At 43.7% G+C, this 17,308-nt stretch overlaps 1 protein-coding gene across 1 annotated transcript in view; it reads right to left on the minus strand.

The window, feature by feature from the left end:
- fto (FTO alpha-ketoglutarate dependent dioxygenase) overlaps positions 1-17,308 on the minus strand; it is a 122,757-nt gene that overhangs the window by 54,993 nt on the left and 50,456 nt on the right. Inside the window, exon 9 of the mRNA XM_035682200.1 lies at positions 12,675-12,799. Within this exon, the coding sequence (XP_035538093.1) occupies positions 12,675-12,799 (125 nt within the window). The remainder of the gene's footprint in view (positions 1-12,674; positions 12,800-17,308) is intronic.

Consider the following 17,308-nt stretch of genomic DNA (forward strand, 5'->3'; position numbering starts at 1 on the left):
TGGAGAGGGTGATTAATATTCTTGGGTCACGCAACAGGTAGCAGGAATGTGGTGTTTCTCCTATGCCGAATCCTAAATGTTCAATATAAATGGAGCTGCTCCCTTGGCCTTCTAGGCTGACGCTGTGACAAATTAAGTTTATTACAATTTTTTCAAGACTTGACCAAACTCTGACGCTGACTTCCAGAAAGGGAACAAGCTCTTCCATCGCGCAGTTTCCGCACTCCTTCAGAGTAGGGATCATGATGCACATTGCGACCCCCTCCAGCTCTCTAAGAATAATTCTCTCAGCGCGACGCGCGCTCTCTCGAAAAGGTGTGGCTCTTTCACTTTTAAGTTATGTGCTCCCTCTCATGGGAGCAGATAGACAATTAAAATATAGGGTGGCAGGTTTTTGACATTGTTTATTGAACTCCGGTGACTTTTTTGGCCATTTGCCAATGTAATTTATTGGACCGCTTATTTTGTGTGATTTCGTAGTTGGTTGCTTATTATTTACCATGGCAAACCAACCCAAATATAAATGTTTAGGTAAATGGTCTCTGCTGTGCTTTTTTCACCCAGGAAGACTCTTGTGCCATTATTCTTATGTAATCGGAAATGGAATTTACTTTAAATAAAGGATGTTGGTTTTTCTGCACATGACCTATTTTCCAGTGGTCCAGGTCATACTGTCATTTCACACATCTTTTCATTGTAGTTCTACTGATGCCACCTATTTTTCTGCTTTGCTTGTCTCTTCAGACTATGCTCTTTCCTGGCTTTAGAGTGGGACGGAGGGAGAGCCATAGGTGCAGGGATGGACCGTGGAATGGGAGGGACGAGGCCCCAGATATACCCCTTGCTGTCTGCCAATTGGACACGGAACACGACACAAAGCCAATTTTATACGGCAGAATTTTGGGGAAACAGGGGTCATGCCCAACTACTACTCTTACCCATGTGAACCACAGAAGACTTGATGTTCCTTCCATTGGTTTCCTCGAAAAACTTAACTCCAGATCATGATTTCTTTACGCCTTTCACGAGTAAGTGATTGGGCACACAGGGGTCAGAAAACCCTCGAGGTTGAGGAATCTGCACTCTATGAAAGCCAGGAGAGAGCATGATGCTGGGCATCTCTCACATTCTCTAGTTTGGCTGAATAAATATTGATAACACCAACTAGACTTCATAAATGTGTTCTACTGAACGAGATGATACATTTTTCATTGGCCCATTTGATCTGGAATGTAACACCAATCATCATGGCCCCACAGATAATACAAGTTTTCTCTTTTGTTAATGCCTTGTTCCTAACCAAAGATTACAAGAGGTATTCATACAGGTTTTGCAAGGTTGGTGGGCACTGGCAGAGGAATAGACAATTTCTTGGCAACAAAGGGGCAATTTTGGAAGGAATTGTGATGAGCGGCTCTTTTTCCCACCTAAATGTGGCAACAAAATAAATGAGCTCCTCCCTAGGCTCTGAAACAAACCAGATAGCAGCATTTTACTATGTTAAACGGTTGAAACCGCGCTTCTCGACATTAAGGGGGAAAATGGTGACCTCCTACATACCCAAACTAGTTGAATGGCTCACGGACTTATCCATCAGTTTCCCCTCAGAAAGGATGGCACAGCTTACCCTCGGTTGGATGAATTAGTACAGGAGGGGTATGATATGTTTTAGATGTCCGAGCTCGTCTCACTAGTTTGGCATAGTTAACTCATATTGATGCCCAAGGAATGATTCAGACTTCAAGTTTTGAAATGGCGAGAATTGATAGCTAGAACTGGTGGACTTTTTGGGCCATTTGCCATGTAATTTTGGGCCTTTACTTTTGTGTTTCAGTGCTAATTCTCGCACCAAAGGGCTGGTGTAATGGGCGCTCCGTTCATGTTGAACTCACGCATAAATGTCGGAAACTCGTTTGAGGTATAATAATGAGTTCTTCTGGGGGAGCCTTCACTGCATATTTTACAAGGCAACAAGCTTTTTCATTAAGCTGCCATTCTCTTCCAGACGGATTATCCATCAGTTTCCACCTCAGAAAGGATAGCACAGCGACCCTCGGTTGATGATAGAGGGATTTGATGGTGGCATCTTCACTTAGTTTGCTGTAAATAGACAAAAGTCAAATGAAAATCGCTGGGGTAGATTTGTTGGCTCCTTATGCCATTGTAATTTTGGACTCATTCTTGCTTTGATGTTTTCCGCGTAGGCTAGTGGGCAATTCTGGCATTGACAAATCGAGATTGCCGCGCATACATAAAAGATTTGTATTGTGTTGTAATTCCTACACCATAAATGTCAAGAAAAATGAGCTCCTCTGGCTTCTGAAAACATAAGCTTGTCTCTTCATTTAGGTGGTGGGCTTGTTCTTCCTGTCCAGGTAGTTTTGTTTTACGTTGAGTCCATTCACAGTTGTGGCCACCTCAGAGAGACCAGCAGATATCGACAACGCCAGGGACCCTCGGTTGAATGATATAGGGATTCTCGAGTGGCTTCTCGTCACTACTGATGGTGTTCTTGGCTGTGAGATAAATAGCCCAAAAGTAAGTCCATCTGATTACCGGCTTTTATCTCTTTTGGCCATTTCGTATGTCACTATCGTGAGTCAAGGGTCGCAGGGTGTGTCTCTTACAGGTACGTCATTTTCTGAGCAAACAACAAGCAGCCAATATTACTGTGAGCTGTGTTTTTTCAAACCTAAGGAAATGTCAAAAAAGAAGTCCCCTTCTCCGCTTCCCTTCTGACACAACGCTTTTTCATCTTAACGCAGCCACCAACATTCTCACTCTCACAGAACGCATCCACACCATCGTCTATCCCACCACTCCAGCAAACAAGCAACAGCACAAGCGCACCCAACTCGAGTTGGGTGATGATATTGGGAGGAATCTTATGGTGGCTCTCTCTTCACTTTAGTCTTCTGAGCTGTAATAGCATACATACGCTCCCTTCAGCACATGAAGGTGACTTTCCAATTGAGCGATTGGTGCACTGATCACAATCTCTGAGCACTGCATTGGTCGTTATGCACAGGTGCTTGGATATTTTACGTCGCAACAATTAAAGACATGCAAGGATGCTTGGATGTTTCACACTAACATGTAATTAAGGATATGAGTGCTACCCTCTGGGCTCTGAAAACAAGCTCTTTTCATTTTAAGACTGCCATTCTCTTCTCAATGCAACGCGGTCTAAATTCTATCACATCGCTATGCTCCTTCGATACGACTGCAGGCGCAGCGACCCACTACCGGCGGTATGATGATACGAGTGAACATTCCGATGTGCTCTCACTCCACATGATGTTTGTGAGGCTCGTTACATGAGACCCAAAATTAGCTGGAACGGTGGACATATTTTTAGGCCATTTTGCCAATAGTATTTGGCCATATGGTTCGCCACGTTATTTGGTGGTTTCAGGTGCAATTCTGGCAACATAGCAGGAATGTGGGTGTTTTTCCACCTAAATGGTCAAACAATGAGCTCCTCTGGGCTCTGAAAACAAGGCTTTTTTTCATTAAAATAGAATGCTCCTTTCTGGTCTCCACGAATTCCCTTAGAACTTATCCATCAGTTTCAACCTCAGAAAGATGCACAGCGACCCCTCGGTTGATGATAGGCAGGATTTGAGTGGCTCTCTCCACTTAGTTTGGCTGTAATAGACAAAAGTGTTAACAGGTCGCGCATTACTCTGTGTGTTTTCGTAATTGGGCCCATTTGACATGTATTCTGGCTACATCATTTGTGTTTTCAAGGATGCTATATATCCTGTGGCCAACACAATGCAGGAATTGTGGTGTGTGTTCCTAGCTCTCTCCTTCTCATACAAAATTGATGTCTCTCCCTTCTGACTTGCGTAAACCCCCTACAAGCTTGTTTTGACGTTTTTTATACACCGCCCTCGCACAAATCTCCTTGCGCAAACCACCGATATGGCTCATCAGTTCACCTCAGGAATGACACCGCATTTCGCAGGGCGGACCCTCGGTTGGACCCTTGGATGATAAGACGGGAATATCTGGTGGGTGGCTTTTCCCTTCCACTTCTATTGTTTGGCTTGGTTATTAGCAAATGTAGTGGGTCGACATGGGACCGGTGCACGCCTCTCTTGGCCAACTATACGCATGTCTTATGTTTGCCTGGGTTTATAGGATTTTCGTGCTTTCAGGTGCAATTCTGGGGCAATCACTAAGGCAGTGAGTTATGTGGGGTGTTTTTCCATCCCAGCTTCACTAAAGTTGTCAAAAAGAGCTCCCCCTTCTGGCTCTGAAGGTCGACGTCGATTTTTCATTGAAGCTAGCCTATTGGGCACTATACCCCGAAACCGACTACCACATCCCTCCACATCACGTTTCCACCACTCAGAAACGATGCACAGCGTACCCTCGATGCTGATCGCATAGAGGGTGGGTTTTACGCTGGCTTTCTCCCACCTCTACGATTTGGCCTGTAATAGAGGTTAAAGTAGTCGATTACTCGCGTCGACCTTTTCGGCCCTCTCCTCTCGCATGGTAATTACTCGCGCAATGTTTACCTACTTGTGGTTCAGGTCTCTACTTCTGGTCAACCATAAAGGCCATGGTAACTGGCGGTTGTTTTTCGTCCACCTCTCCTCGCTCTCAAACTAAGCTCTCTCGCGCTCACCTACAAAGGCTATTTCTCCTAGTATTAACAGCATGCCATTCTCCTTCCAGAACGAACGATTTTCACTCCGGATATCAAGTTTCGACCTCCAAGAGAGAGAATGCAACAGCGACCCTCGGTTGTCCGATTGAGAGGGCGATTTTGTGTGGGCTTCCTGCGTCACTTAGTGTGGCGTGTCACAACTAAGACAAAGTTATGAAACGCGTGACCTTTTTGGCCATTCTGCATGGTAATTTTGGCTCTCTTATTGTGTTTCTCAGGTGCAATTCTGGCAACAAAGCACCAGGAATGTGGGTGTTTTTCCACCTAACATTGTCTCAAAAAATGAGCCTTCTCGGCTACTGGGACAACAGTGCTTTTGTACTTTAAGCTGCCATCTCTTCCAGAACGCGACTTCAGTTTATCAGTTTACCCACCCTCCAGAAAGGGAGTATGCCCATGCGACCCTGGTCGGTTGATGATAAGAGGGATTTGGATGTGCATACTCTCGTGTAGTTTGGGCGGGTAATAGACAAAAGTCATGAACGGTGACTTTTTGGCCATTTGGCAGTTTGTAATTTGGCCTTCTTTTATTTTTGCTGTTTCAGGTGCAAATTCTGGCAACAAAGCAGAGAATGTCGTGTTATTTCCACCTAAATGTCAAAAAATTGAGCTTCCTCTGGGCTCTGAAAAACAAGCTTTTATCATTTAAGCTGCTCATTCTCTTATCCAGAACGACTTATCCATCAGTTTCCACCTCAGAAAAAGAATGCACAGCGACCCTCGGTGGATTTGAATTATGAGGGATTTTGGATGTGGGCTCTCTCACACTTAGTTTGGCTGTAATAGACAAAAGTATGAACGGTGACTTTTTGGCACATTTGCATGCTAATTTTTTTGCGCCTTATTTTGTGTCCGGCGGTTGTCAAGGTTCCTGGCAACCCAAAAAGCCAGGTGTGATACTCGTTGGTGGTTTTTCCAACCTTACTCTAACTTTGCTCCCCTAATACACATCTGGATGCATACCATCTGGCTTCTCGCGCCGCGCACTAACACCCCAACGCCCACCACTTTACCCACAAGGACTTTATTCATTTAAAAAGCTGCCCTTGCCCTACTTCCAGAGGACGAGGTTCATCCTCTAGATTTCCCAACAGCTGTTTTCCAGCCCTTTCATGAAGAGACTGATTGCAGCGACCCTCGGTTTGATGGTAAGAGGGTTTGATGGTGGCTCTCTCATCTTCATCGTTTGGCTGTATATTAACATAGCAAAAGTAAATTGAACGGTGTCTTATGCTGACCATCTCTCGTGCATGTATCGCGACTATGGTTGTCATAGGCACTATGGTATTTTAGGTTGTGGATTTTCAGCTGCAATTCCGCTTGGCACTTCAAGGTAGCTGGAACTGATTAAGAGGAGTTCGCCAGCGGATGGTAGTATGTTTTATACACACCCTAAGTAAGGTGTTTAGGAATTCTAATTTGGGAGCTGGCCGATAACGTGGCTACTGAAAAGGATAAGCTTGGTTTATCACTTTGAAAGCTGGCCACTTCTACTTTCCAGAGAACCGACTTACGGGAGACTCTACATCGGGTTCCACCCTACCCAGGTAATTATTAGCAAAGTGCACAGCCTGCAAACTCTCGGATCCGGGATTGATGGGTGTACGAGGGAGATTTTGGAATGTGCGCTTCTTCCTTCTCTTGAAGGTATTTCGTTCATGATAACACTCGATATATGTTCATTACCATAAAAAGCGTCATACTCGCACCAACGGATAACATTTTTGCGGTGTTGTTCATGTATTAGTTCTAGGACTCCATATCATTCTGTGTGTTTTACAATGTTTTGCTTGACGCTTATTTCTGGCATAACTCATAATAGCAGTTGGCAAATTGTTGGTGTTTCCCACATCCTAAATATGTTCAGGGTTTTTAACACATAGAACGCTATCATCTGCGACTCTAGAGGCAGAGCTTTTCATCTTAATAGCTCTTTGCCATATTTTTCTCTCCAGAACGACTTAATCTCCAATCAGGTTCTCCCTCAGTTATAGATGCTCTGGACCCATTCCGTTGTTCCTCGAATGTATAGACAGTGGGATTATTAGATGGTTGGCTTTCATCTCACTTAGTTTGGCTGTAATAGGACAAAGTAAAGTGATTCGGTTGATCTATAATATTAGAGTTGTGCAGGGTAATTTTGAACTCTTGATTTTGTGGTTTCAGATGCAATGTCTGGCCACCTTACAGTATTGGAGACTGTGTGTGTGTTTCCACACATAAATGTCAGAGACACATGGCTCTCTCTGCTCTGACAATAACAGGCATCTTTCACCCTATGTCAGCTCGTTTATGTCTTCTATCCAGATTCGGATCTTAAGTCTCTTCTCAGTCTTCCATTCCTCAGACGTGCCTCAGCGGGACCCTCGTTGTTGGATTGATATGAGGATGTTGATTGCTCGGCTCTCATCACTTCGTGGCTCTGTTACAATTTAGATACAACTGTCTCCCTCCGGATTTAGACGCGGTGATCTGTTGGCCATTGCAGGGTGTAATTTGAGCGGGGATAGGGATATTTTGTGTTTCAGGTGGCAATTCTGGCAACAAAGCAGGAATATGTAGGTGTTTTTTCCACCTAAATGTACAAATAAATGAGTCCTCTACAAAACGGCCATGGCTGAAAAACAAGCTTTTTCAGTATTACAAGCATGCCATTCTCTTCCAGAACTGCAACTTATCCATCAGTTTCCATCCTCTAGACAGAAGCACGGCATGCGACCCTGGCCTTGATGATAGAGGGATTTGATGTTGGCTCTCTCACTTAGTTTGGTGCTGGTATATAGATCAAAATAGTATGATACGTGTGATTTTTTTGCCATGTCTCGTCCATGATAATTTGGCCAAGATATCTTAGTCGATTCTCAGGTGCTAATTCTGGGCCAACCAAAGCAAGTAGACTGTTGTGTGGTTTTCTCTCCTAACCACTCGCTCATATATTAATTGAGCTCCTGCTGGCTCTGATACACGCTTTTTCAGTTTAATGCTGCCTTTTCTCTTCCAGAACGATTTCTTATTCATATCATGTTTCCTGCCTCAGGAAAGACGTCACTTTAGACTCCCTGCGGTGCTTTGAATGATAGAGGGAGTTAGATGTGGCTCCTTTCGGATCACTTATATTATGGCTGTAAACTAAGGAACAAAACAGGGCGCTCGATGAACGGTTATTATCTTATATGTAGCCAAATGTGCGTTGGAATTTTCTTGGGCCGTTATTCTTTGGTGTATTCAGGTTGCATATATCTGGCGATAGATGAGCAGGGAATGTGTGATTTTTCCACTAAATGCTCACAAAATGAGCTCCTTCAGGCTCTGAAATAGCAAGCTTTTTCATTAAGCTGCCATTCCTCACATTTTGAACGACTTATAAATCCATCAGTTATCCAAACCTCACAAAAGAGGATGCACAGCGACCCTCGGTTGATGATGACGAGGATATTGATGTGGCTCTCATCATTCGCTATAGTATCATGCGCTGTAATAGACAAAAGTATGAAACGGTGACTATTTTGGCCATTATGCAATCGTAATTTTGCTCTTTCATTTTATGATGTTTTTCAAGTAGCAATTCTCTGCGCTATTTTATTCAAAGCAGGGATGTGTGCTTTTTTATCTCTATGGACGCATAAAAAATTCCTGTACAAAAATAGAGTGTGGCTCTGGCTTCGGTGATTGAAAAACCAATGCTATCTTTCATTTTAACCGGATAGCTGATCTCTTCCAGAACGACTTAATCGATCGGTATTCCTCCACCTCAAGCAAAAAGGATGCCACAGCGACCCTTCGTTCGTATGACTTAGGAGGGAGTTGGTTTGATGTGGCTCCTTTCTCACTTATTATTGGCTTGTATAGACAATAAGTATGTAACGATGACCTTCTTTTTGGTCCCTTTGCGATGTTAATTTTTGGTTTTTGGTATTTTTTGTGTTTCAGTGCATTTCTGGCAACAAAGCAGGAATGTGGTGTTTTTCCACGCTAAAGATGTCAAAGGCAAATTGAAGCGTCTCTGGCTCTGAAAACAAGCTTTTTTATCATTAATCTGCCATTCTCTTCCAGAACGACTTATCCATCAGTTCCACCTCAGAAAGAATAGTCACAAGCGACCCTCGGTTGTATTGATCTAGGGGATCTTGATGTGGCCTCATACATCACTTAGTTTGGCATAGTAAATAGAACAAAAGTATGAACGGTGACTTTTTGCCATTTAGCATGTAATTGTTGCCTATTTATATGCGCGTTTCAGGTGCAATTCTGGAACAAAGCAGGAATGTGGTGTTTTTCCACCTAAATGTCAAAAATTTGAGCTCCTCTGGCTCTGATAATCAATTGCTATTTTCATTATACGGTGCCATTCTACTTTCCATGAACGACTAGCTAGTCCATCAGGGGATTTTCCCTGCAAGAATTAGATGCGCTGACGCCCTTCGGAATCTACTCCTCTCTTCCTCTCCTCCTCCGCTCTCATGGTTGTTTTTTTCCCCGAGTTCCGCTCAAGCGGTCTCGCTCTGAGTGCTTATGCTCTCTCTGATGGTGAGGCGAACAAGATGGCTGGTATGGAATGAAAGTTTGTTCTGGAAGAGAAATGGGCTCGGTGCGTTAAATGAAATAAGCTGTAGTTTCGAGAGCTAGCGCATTGTGCCTTCGGGATTTTCTGGGGCCCCATCTTGGGAACAGAGCAACTCGACACCCTCTCTCCTGGCTTTTGTTGCCATAATTGCTCACCTGTATACTCACATAGTAATAAAAAGGCCAAGTACTTACATGCGGAGGGATGTCCAAAAAGCGTCACCGTGTTGGATTTATCTGGGCTACTTACAGGCCAGGAACTACGTGATGAGAGCCACATCAAATCCCTGGCGTAGTGTCAATTAAACGAGAGGTCGTCTGTTGGTCTTTGTGGAGTGGATTAACTGGTGTATGAGATAAGTCGTTCAGGAGAGAATGGCGCATGTGAAATGAAGAAAGGCTTGTGTTTCAAGAAGCCAGATACCGGAGCTTCATTGTGTGACGGCACATTTAGGTGGAAAAGTTCATCCCAACATTCCTGCTTTTGTTAGCCCAAGAATTGCACAACTGAACATCTCTCGGCTCGCGCTTCCCGCGCCCAAGAGAATAAGGCAAGACTTCATTCCCATATGCAACCTCACTCGGCCAAAAGTCATACCGTTCAATACTTTTGCTTCCTAATATACAGCTCCAATACTAAGTAAGAGAATGCCACCATTCAAGATCCCCTCTTATCATATCATCAACTTGCGACAGGGTCCGCTTGTCTCTTTCTGAAGGGTTGTTAGAACTGGTATGGAATACAAAACGCGGGGTTCATGTGACTATAGTATGAGCATCGGCCAGGTTAACCATGAGAAAACAGACTATGGTTGATTCAGGCCGCGGAGAGGAGGCTCAATTTTTGTACCATTCTATACGGTGGAACAATTACAGCGATTCCTGTATTCGCTGCTGTTGTTGCCAGAATTGCACTGGGAAACACAAAAATAAGGCCAAAAAATTACATGCAAATGGCCAAAAGTCACGTTCATACTTTTGTCTATTACAGCCAAAACTAAGTGAGAGAGCCACATCAATATCCCTCCTATCTCAACCGAGGGGGTCGCTGTGATCTTTCTGAGGTGGAAACTGGCATGGATAAGTCGTTCTGGAAGAGAAGCTGCAGCTTAAATGAAAGAAGCATTGTTTTCAGGAGCCAGAGGAGCTCATTTTTGCATTTAGGTGGGAAAAACACCACATTCCTGCTTTGGTTGCCAGAATTGCACGCTGAACACAAATAAGGCCAAAATTACATGCAAATGGCCAAAAAGTCACCGTTCTATACTCTTGTGTCTATTACAGCCAAACTAAGTGAGAGAGCCCACATAACATCCCTCTATCCAATACTGGTTGGTTCCGCGACAGGGTGCGCGCATGTGCTCCTTTTCTGAGGGGTGGAAAATCGTGATGGATTAATTTTGGCTGGAAAGAGAATGGGCAGGCTTTAAAGTGAAATAGGAGCCTGCTTTTTTCAGAGACGGCAGTGGGAGGAGCTCATTTTTTGACATTTAGGTGGAAAAACACCACATTCCGCTGCTTTGTTGCCAGATTGCACCTGAAAACACAAAATAAGGCCAAAATTACATGCAAATGGCCAAAAGTCACCGTTCATACTTTTTGTCTATTACATGCAAACTAGAGTGAGAGAGCCACTCAAATCCCTCTATTCATCAAAGTTCTTAGCCGAGGTCGCTGTGCGTTTTTTACTGGAGGTGGGGAAACTAGAATGGATAAGCTGGTTTCGTTTCTGGAAGAAATTGGCATCTTAAATGAAAAAGCTTGTTTCAGAGCCAGAGGAGCTCATTTTTTGACATTTAGGTGAAAAACACCACATTCCTGCTTTGTTGCCAAATTGCACCTGAAACACCAAAATAAGGCCAAAATTACATGCAAATGGCCCAAAAACCACCGTTCCAGTACTTTGGTGTACTACCAATTATTCATGGCCCAAACCCTAAAAAAAAATTGGTGGTGTGGTGGGAACCACAATGGTGGAGAGTCAGTGCTGATTTTAGTTTGGGTGTGGTGTGGTGGGATTGGTTTCTACTTCAGGCACACTGGACAGCTGGAATGCACTATCAGAGCAGGCCTACATCAGAGTTGTTGAGGCGGGGCCGTCGACACAGCAAAAAATGAAGGTGTGTGGAAACAGCCTGTTTACCAAGGGTACATTCTGGATGGCATTACCTTAAGGGTCAAACTTGGGGGGGGAACCTCAAAAGCCAAGAGGGGGATTCATGGAAAGATTGAGGAACCAAGAACACAAGTTGTGCAGTAAATAAACACTTATATCCTTTCAAGAAGAAAAAGCTGTTACTTTCAGGAATTTGTCAAGTGGGATTACTGCCCCTGCAATTTTTGGTTTCCTCTAAGCTCTGGATCATGTCTCTGGTCCACCGTGTGTATTTGGTTGTGTATGGGTGTGTGACACTTTGAGGGTCAAAACCTGTTTGGGATACGAGATAATATGCAGTGAAACTATGTGAATTGCTGATCAGCTTATACGATGCAGGCCAGGCATTTGCGTGTGTGTCCTTGGTAAGTGCTACGGAGGAGATGATAAGATGAGAGAGGACAAAGCAAAAAAAACACCAGCGTGTCTGTGTTGTGTTGTGGTGTGTGGTTCGTGTGTGTGAAATGTGTGTGTGTGTGTGAGAGAGGCCTTTCTTTATCTGAATGAATGGCCAGTGTTCTAATCCTTGTGCTCCCTGCCCTTATCTGGAAGGAAGGAAGTGACTGGGCTTATCCAAGACACACGTGTCGTTGTGATAGCTGTGATAGCTGCCAGGCCCAAGGACCACAAACAAACACCAACTACACCACTGCATATCTATGGAATTCACATCAGCTCTTTAGAGGGAATCATTGTCAATGCACACTGAATCAAAGTAGGACTAAAGTGACGATTCATGATTATTTTGCTTGAAAATGTGATCCCAATTATTAACCCAACGAGTCCTCACAGTTCACATGAGGCTTGCACTACACTAACATTTGGTGTTACTTGCTATCATTCAGCATTTCAATAGCTCTGATCCTTCTGAGCAAAATGAGATAATACGCTTGGCTGTAACTTCTACCTCTGTACTGAGCATCAAAGTTTTGGTTGTGTCCCATTTCCCTTAATGAGGGTTCACTTACAATATTTGCATCGGTTGTTTATTTGTCATGGTGCTCATACAACTCCAATTTTCTTAGCAGCCCACTGCAAACTGTATGAATACCTCTTGTATCTTTGTTAGGAAAACAAGGCATTCAAACTGAAACTTGTTATCTGTGTGTGATGGTGTTCCCATTTTGAATATGAGAACATATGAGTCAGTGTTATAATATGAGTCAGTGCTCATGCTTCATAGAGGGTCTTACTTTACCTGTCTCACACATCTGAGCTAAGGATTTATTTTTCGAGGACCAATGGAAGGAACAAAGTCGTGGTACATTGTGTTACCTGTCTCTCCATGTCTGCCTTTGCTGGTGTCTGTCTGTCAAGGCAGACAGCAGGGTTTCTGCCATCTCCCTCCTTCCCTCCCCTGCTTGGCCCTCCTCCTCCACTCTAGCCAGGAAGAGCATAGTCTGAAAGAGAAAAGCAGAAGCAGAAAATAGGTGCATCAAGTAGAACTAAATGAAAAGATGTGTAAATGACAGTATGACCTGGACCACTGGAAAAATAGGTCATTCAAGAAAAACTCAACATCTTTATTTAAAGTAAATTCCATTTCCGATACAAAAGAAAACAGTCTTCTTAAAAGAGTGGCTAAAATTATATTTGGTTTAAAACCCACTACATCCTTGAGTAAGACATGTCAAAACCTGACCCTATTAAATCTCCCCCTGAATATTAAACTGTGTGGAACTGAGTGGAAAGACTACCTGAAGCAATCCTTGAGCTTCTATCCTCTGTTTAGAAATTACACAGCTCTGAGCCAAGACTCCATTATAACATCCCTGGGACGGCGACATACAGTAAGTCTAGTATAAAGTCAGTTTCACATCAGAGGATGGGCAAATTACACCCAATATTAGAGTGTGAGTCAATTAATCACGTCCTGCACAGCACAGTGTAATGTGTGAGTATCCCCCTGTTGAACATGAATTACAGGCCGGCTTAAAGTGTGACGTGGCACATCAGTGTTAATCTGAGACATCCTGGCAAACCTTCGCCTCCAAGTCCTCCGCAGCCTCTAAGCTGGTTGAGAGGGAGTCAAATGAAAAAGGATCTGGCAGCCCAAATTAAATGCAGCGCTGTCAGCCACACTCAAATCCTTCTTTCTCCCTCTTCTTCTCTACCCTTCACAGACTCTCTCCCTCTCTGAATATCCTTAAATGTCTCACCCCCTCCTTTTCCCAGCCTCTGAGAAGTGATGGATCTGTAACTCTGACTGACTCTGACGCCTTGTTAAGAACAGTCTCTTCCTGTCACATCCACCAGTAAAGCACGTTCATTTCTTCCCATTAACAGTCACTCGCCTCACAAGTCATCCAATCCTCAAAAAACCCACAATGTAAGGGAACCTTCATTTCTTCTCCTCTCCTTCTTTTTTAATCCCTTTCTGACAATCCACCTGTCTGTCTTACTTCATGTAAAGATGGGTTTTATTGTCTCTGTGTGTATTTCCAAAGGAAAGGAGTGTAATTTGCAGACAGAGTAATATGCTTACTTCCTCCACACCACACAGGACAGGTGTCAAAACATGTGGCGATGTGTGACTGATTACACCTGACTCGGAGAAGACACCAAAGATTACAGTGACCAGGAGAAAGCGGGGCTGGCTGCACTCCCTATGGAAACTGTACCATTCCGTTTGGATCAAATCCTGTCCTCCTGGAATGAGTGTCAGGCTAAGAAAGTGGCAGAAAGTGCATTCAGACAGTATCACCATCTCAGGTAGTTGACATCATATTGCCATGCTGGCCGTGTACGGTTTCATCGTTGCTGAAGAGCACGTGATTTGTAGCTGATCTGAAACCTGCTCTGACGTGCTTTGAGCTCACTTTCAGCTCTTCACAAAGCTGGCCTGGACACATAATGTGTATCAAAAAAGGAAACATTTAGACAAGTTCATCACGTTTGCACATCAACACCTTGCTCTGAATTACAGCCTATAAATATGTCACCAATGCATGCAACAACATGCAACACGCATCAATGTTACCAAAACAAATGCTAACGCCTGCCAAACCGTTGACGTATGCTGACCTTCTCCATTAAACACATTAAGCACACCGATGACAACTTCTGCTTTGGGAGAGTGTGTGTACATTTGGCGGGTGTGTATACGAAAGCCTCTTTTTCTGTTTGTTCTCAGCTAATTTTTGTGAGTATAGGTGTGCCGCTAATGATGTGAATGTGTGCTACCAAGCCTCCTACCTATTAAAATGTGTGCATGTGTGTTTGCAGGCCAGAGTGTGTGTGCGTAAGATCTTGTGTTTAGAAGACCTGGTGCTGAGAGAGGCCTTCAGGTTTAGCCACAGACTGATCCCCAGGCCATTCAGATACCCCCACTGGTCCAGCCCGGCCTCAGTCAGCCACAGCCCTTTATCTCTAGGCCTGTGTTAAAACTAATTAGCCCCCTCTTTTCCTTCTGTTTACCATTTGATGACAGTAGCTATCCTCAAGCCTCCACCTCTCTCAGCCTGATGCTGACCACAGATGTCCCCCTGACCCAGGCCACATCCTGAGGTGAACAAGAGGACAAGGAGAACCTGGGTATCTCCATCCCTGGTCCCCAGACCCCAAACTCAACCCTGTCTATTTAACTAAAGATTGGTATAAACATTTCCGGCCCTGTGCAGAAGCAGGGTAGGTAAACAAACACACAGCCAGGCTGAGGTGATATTTTGGTTGTTGGAGAGCTGGAGTGATGATAGCGTTCCAAGCGAAGTCTGGCTGGAGGGCAGCCTGGGGCGGCTCACTAACACCTCGAGCCAGGACTGTATCTTAACACCAACAAGCATCTGTCTATTCCATCACATAACAACATGTCACTCATTCAACACGGAATAATACAACGGGAAGATTGTTTGTTGCTGCACACAGTCCAATATAGTGTACATCCTTTAAAACTTCACAGAATAGCTGTCACAGGTCACGTAATGCCTAAGAAGTGCTCAAAGGGAGGATGGTTAAAAAAAGATCCATGCAGAACTGAAGGTTTACACTCCATAAAACAGAGCTACTAGCTGACCACCAGAGTGTCTGAGAAACTGTTAACACCCTATGAAATGCTTTAGCTGACTTTAGACCAGGACTTTCAGGGGACCCAGAGCACTATTAAGCTCACTGGCACTCTCTTATATAGGAAATATTTTATGTCTGAAGGCCACAAAAACTACAAATCCCCAAATTTCCCTTCATTTTTAATAGACATGGGTAATTTTTACACTAGAATAGCGCATCCAACTGATGGGTGATTAACTAAAAAGGTAGGTGGTAAACAAATGCTGCACTAAAACCAAACATAGCCTGGGTTTTGACTGGTGACTAGTGTTAATTTGCCACCATGCTGCCTCCACTCCTTAGCGAACCTCTGTCTGTCAGACTGCCAACCTCCACGCCTGTCTCCCTGCCACTAGCACGTGTAACAGGCTCAGCAGCAGGCCAGTAGACTCTTCTGTCTCTCTGTGTGCCAACACATCTGTGTACCCATATGGAGGCAGGCATGGCCCTAACTAGTAATCCAACCTCCTGTTTGTGACCGTTGAGCCACAACTGGGTTGGCTTTAACTCGTAGTGATGGCATGCAAGCACTTAAAACCTCCATGAAATGTTCTATATTAAAAATTATATTAACTCCATTGAGGTATTTTGGGGAAAAATCCACATTTCAACTGGAGAGGACACTGACAACCTTCTGCCACGGACCAATTGTGTGACTGATTTTGAGGACCTACATAGCGTCTGGAACATACCCAAATGGACTTCACTCTGCAGTATGTATTGTTTGTTTAGGATAAAATCTTCAATTTCTTACGATCTCTATCAAGGCAAATGTATCTTCTATGTATCAAATTGAGATTCAATACCTCATGATGAAAAGAAGGACATTTTTCTGTTTTATTAATGCTGGCAATAACCAGATTACATTACATTAAAACATTTATTTAGCTGACAACTTATAATAAGTTCATTCAATCATGTGGCTACAACCCAAAAATTGTAAGGATCATGCAATTGCTTCATCAAATATGCTAAACTGCTGGAGGACTTTTCTTTAATTTTATATTTTTGTGGCTAAACTCCTTAAGATCAGTGGGAGGTCATTCTAGTCGCCAGGAAGATGACTCAGATTTACACCTGAGAATAATACCAGGTGAATGATTTTGGGCAATACTTTAATATCCAGGACAGAGATCCACAGTTTCAAACCATAGCAATAGCCTGACATTTGTAAAAATGAAAGAAGTATACCTTTCTAACACCCCTGTGGTCAGTTCTGCCTCTTATTCCTCCCTAATGTGCCCAAAACAACAACTTGGTACCATTAGCAAGGTATGTCAAGCTTTAAAGTTTTACTCTTTTCTCCAGATCTTCAGACACTCATTGACTTTTGCCACAGTTTAAGCTCAGCTGCTCTGACATCTGATTTCACAGGATTTGGGAGTGGGAGTTGGACAGACATAGATGCCTCCACCTCCCTCTCCCCTCTAATACAAGAAACCAATATCACTTTGACCACTGGTGGAAAAAGGCATCAGGCACCTTGCTCGGGGTAATGGATAGCTTCTGCTCACTGATATAAACAACTGGGGAGCTGTGATCCTGCCAGGGCCAGTTCCAGTCTGGACAAGGGATCTGTGTGTGTTTGCCGCATGCCACCGCCGAGTTATTTTGCTCTTGGGGGGGACTCTCCACCGGTGGAAAAATTATATTAGCCCAGGAAGAAATAAGCCCAGACCACATTCACTTTTCTGTGACATCACACTTTAAGTCATAAAAAGTGTGTGTGTGTCTGAGTTTTTTTCCTGCCGTCTGCCTGCTGTCACATGATTACAGGTGGTTCAAAATTGAGGCATATCTGAAATTAAATTTGTTCAGTTTCCATTACGTAAGATTGGTTGATAATGTGTGTGTGTGTGTTTGTG

This window comes from Morone saxatilis, unplaced genomic scaffold (genome assembly GCF_004916995.1).
Source record: "Morone saxatilis isolate NCDOM2014 unplaced genomic scaffold, NCSU_SB_2.0 Contig11, whole genome shotgun sequence".
Classification (NCBI taxonomy): Eukaryota; Metazoa; Chordata; class Actinopteri; family Moronidae; genus Morone; species Morone saxatilis.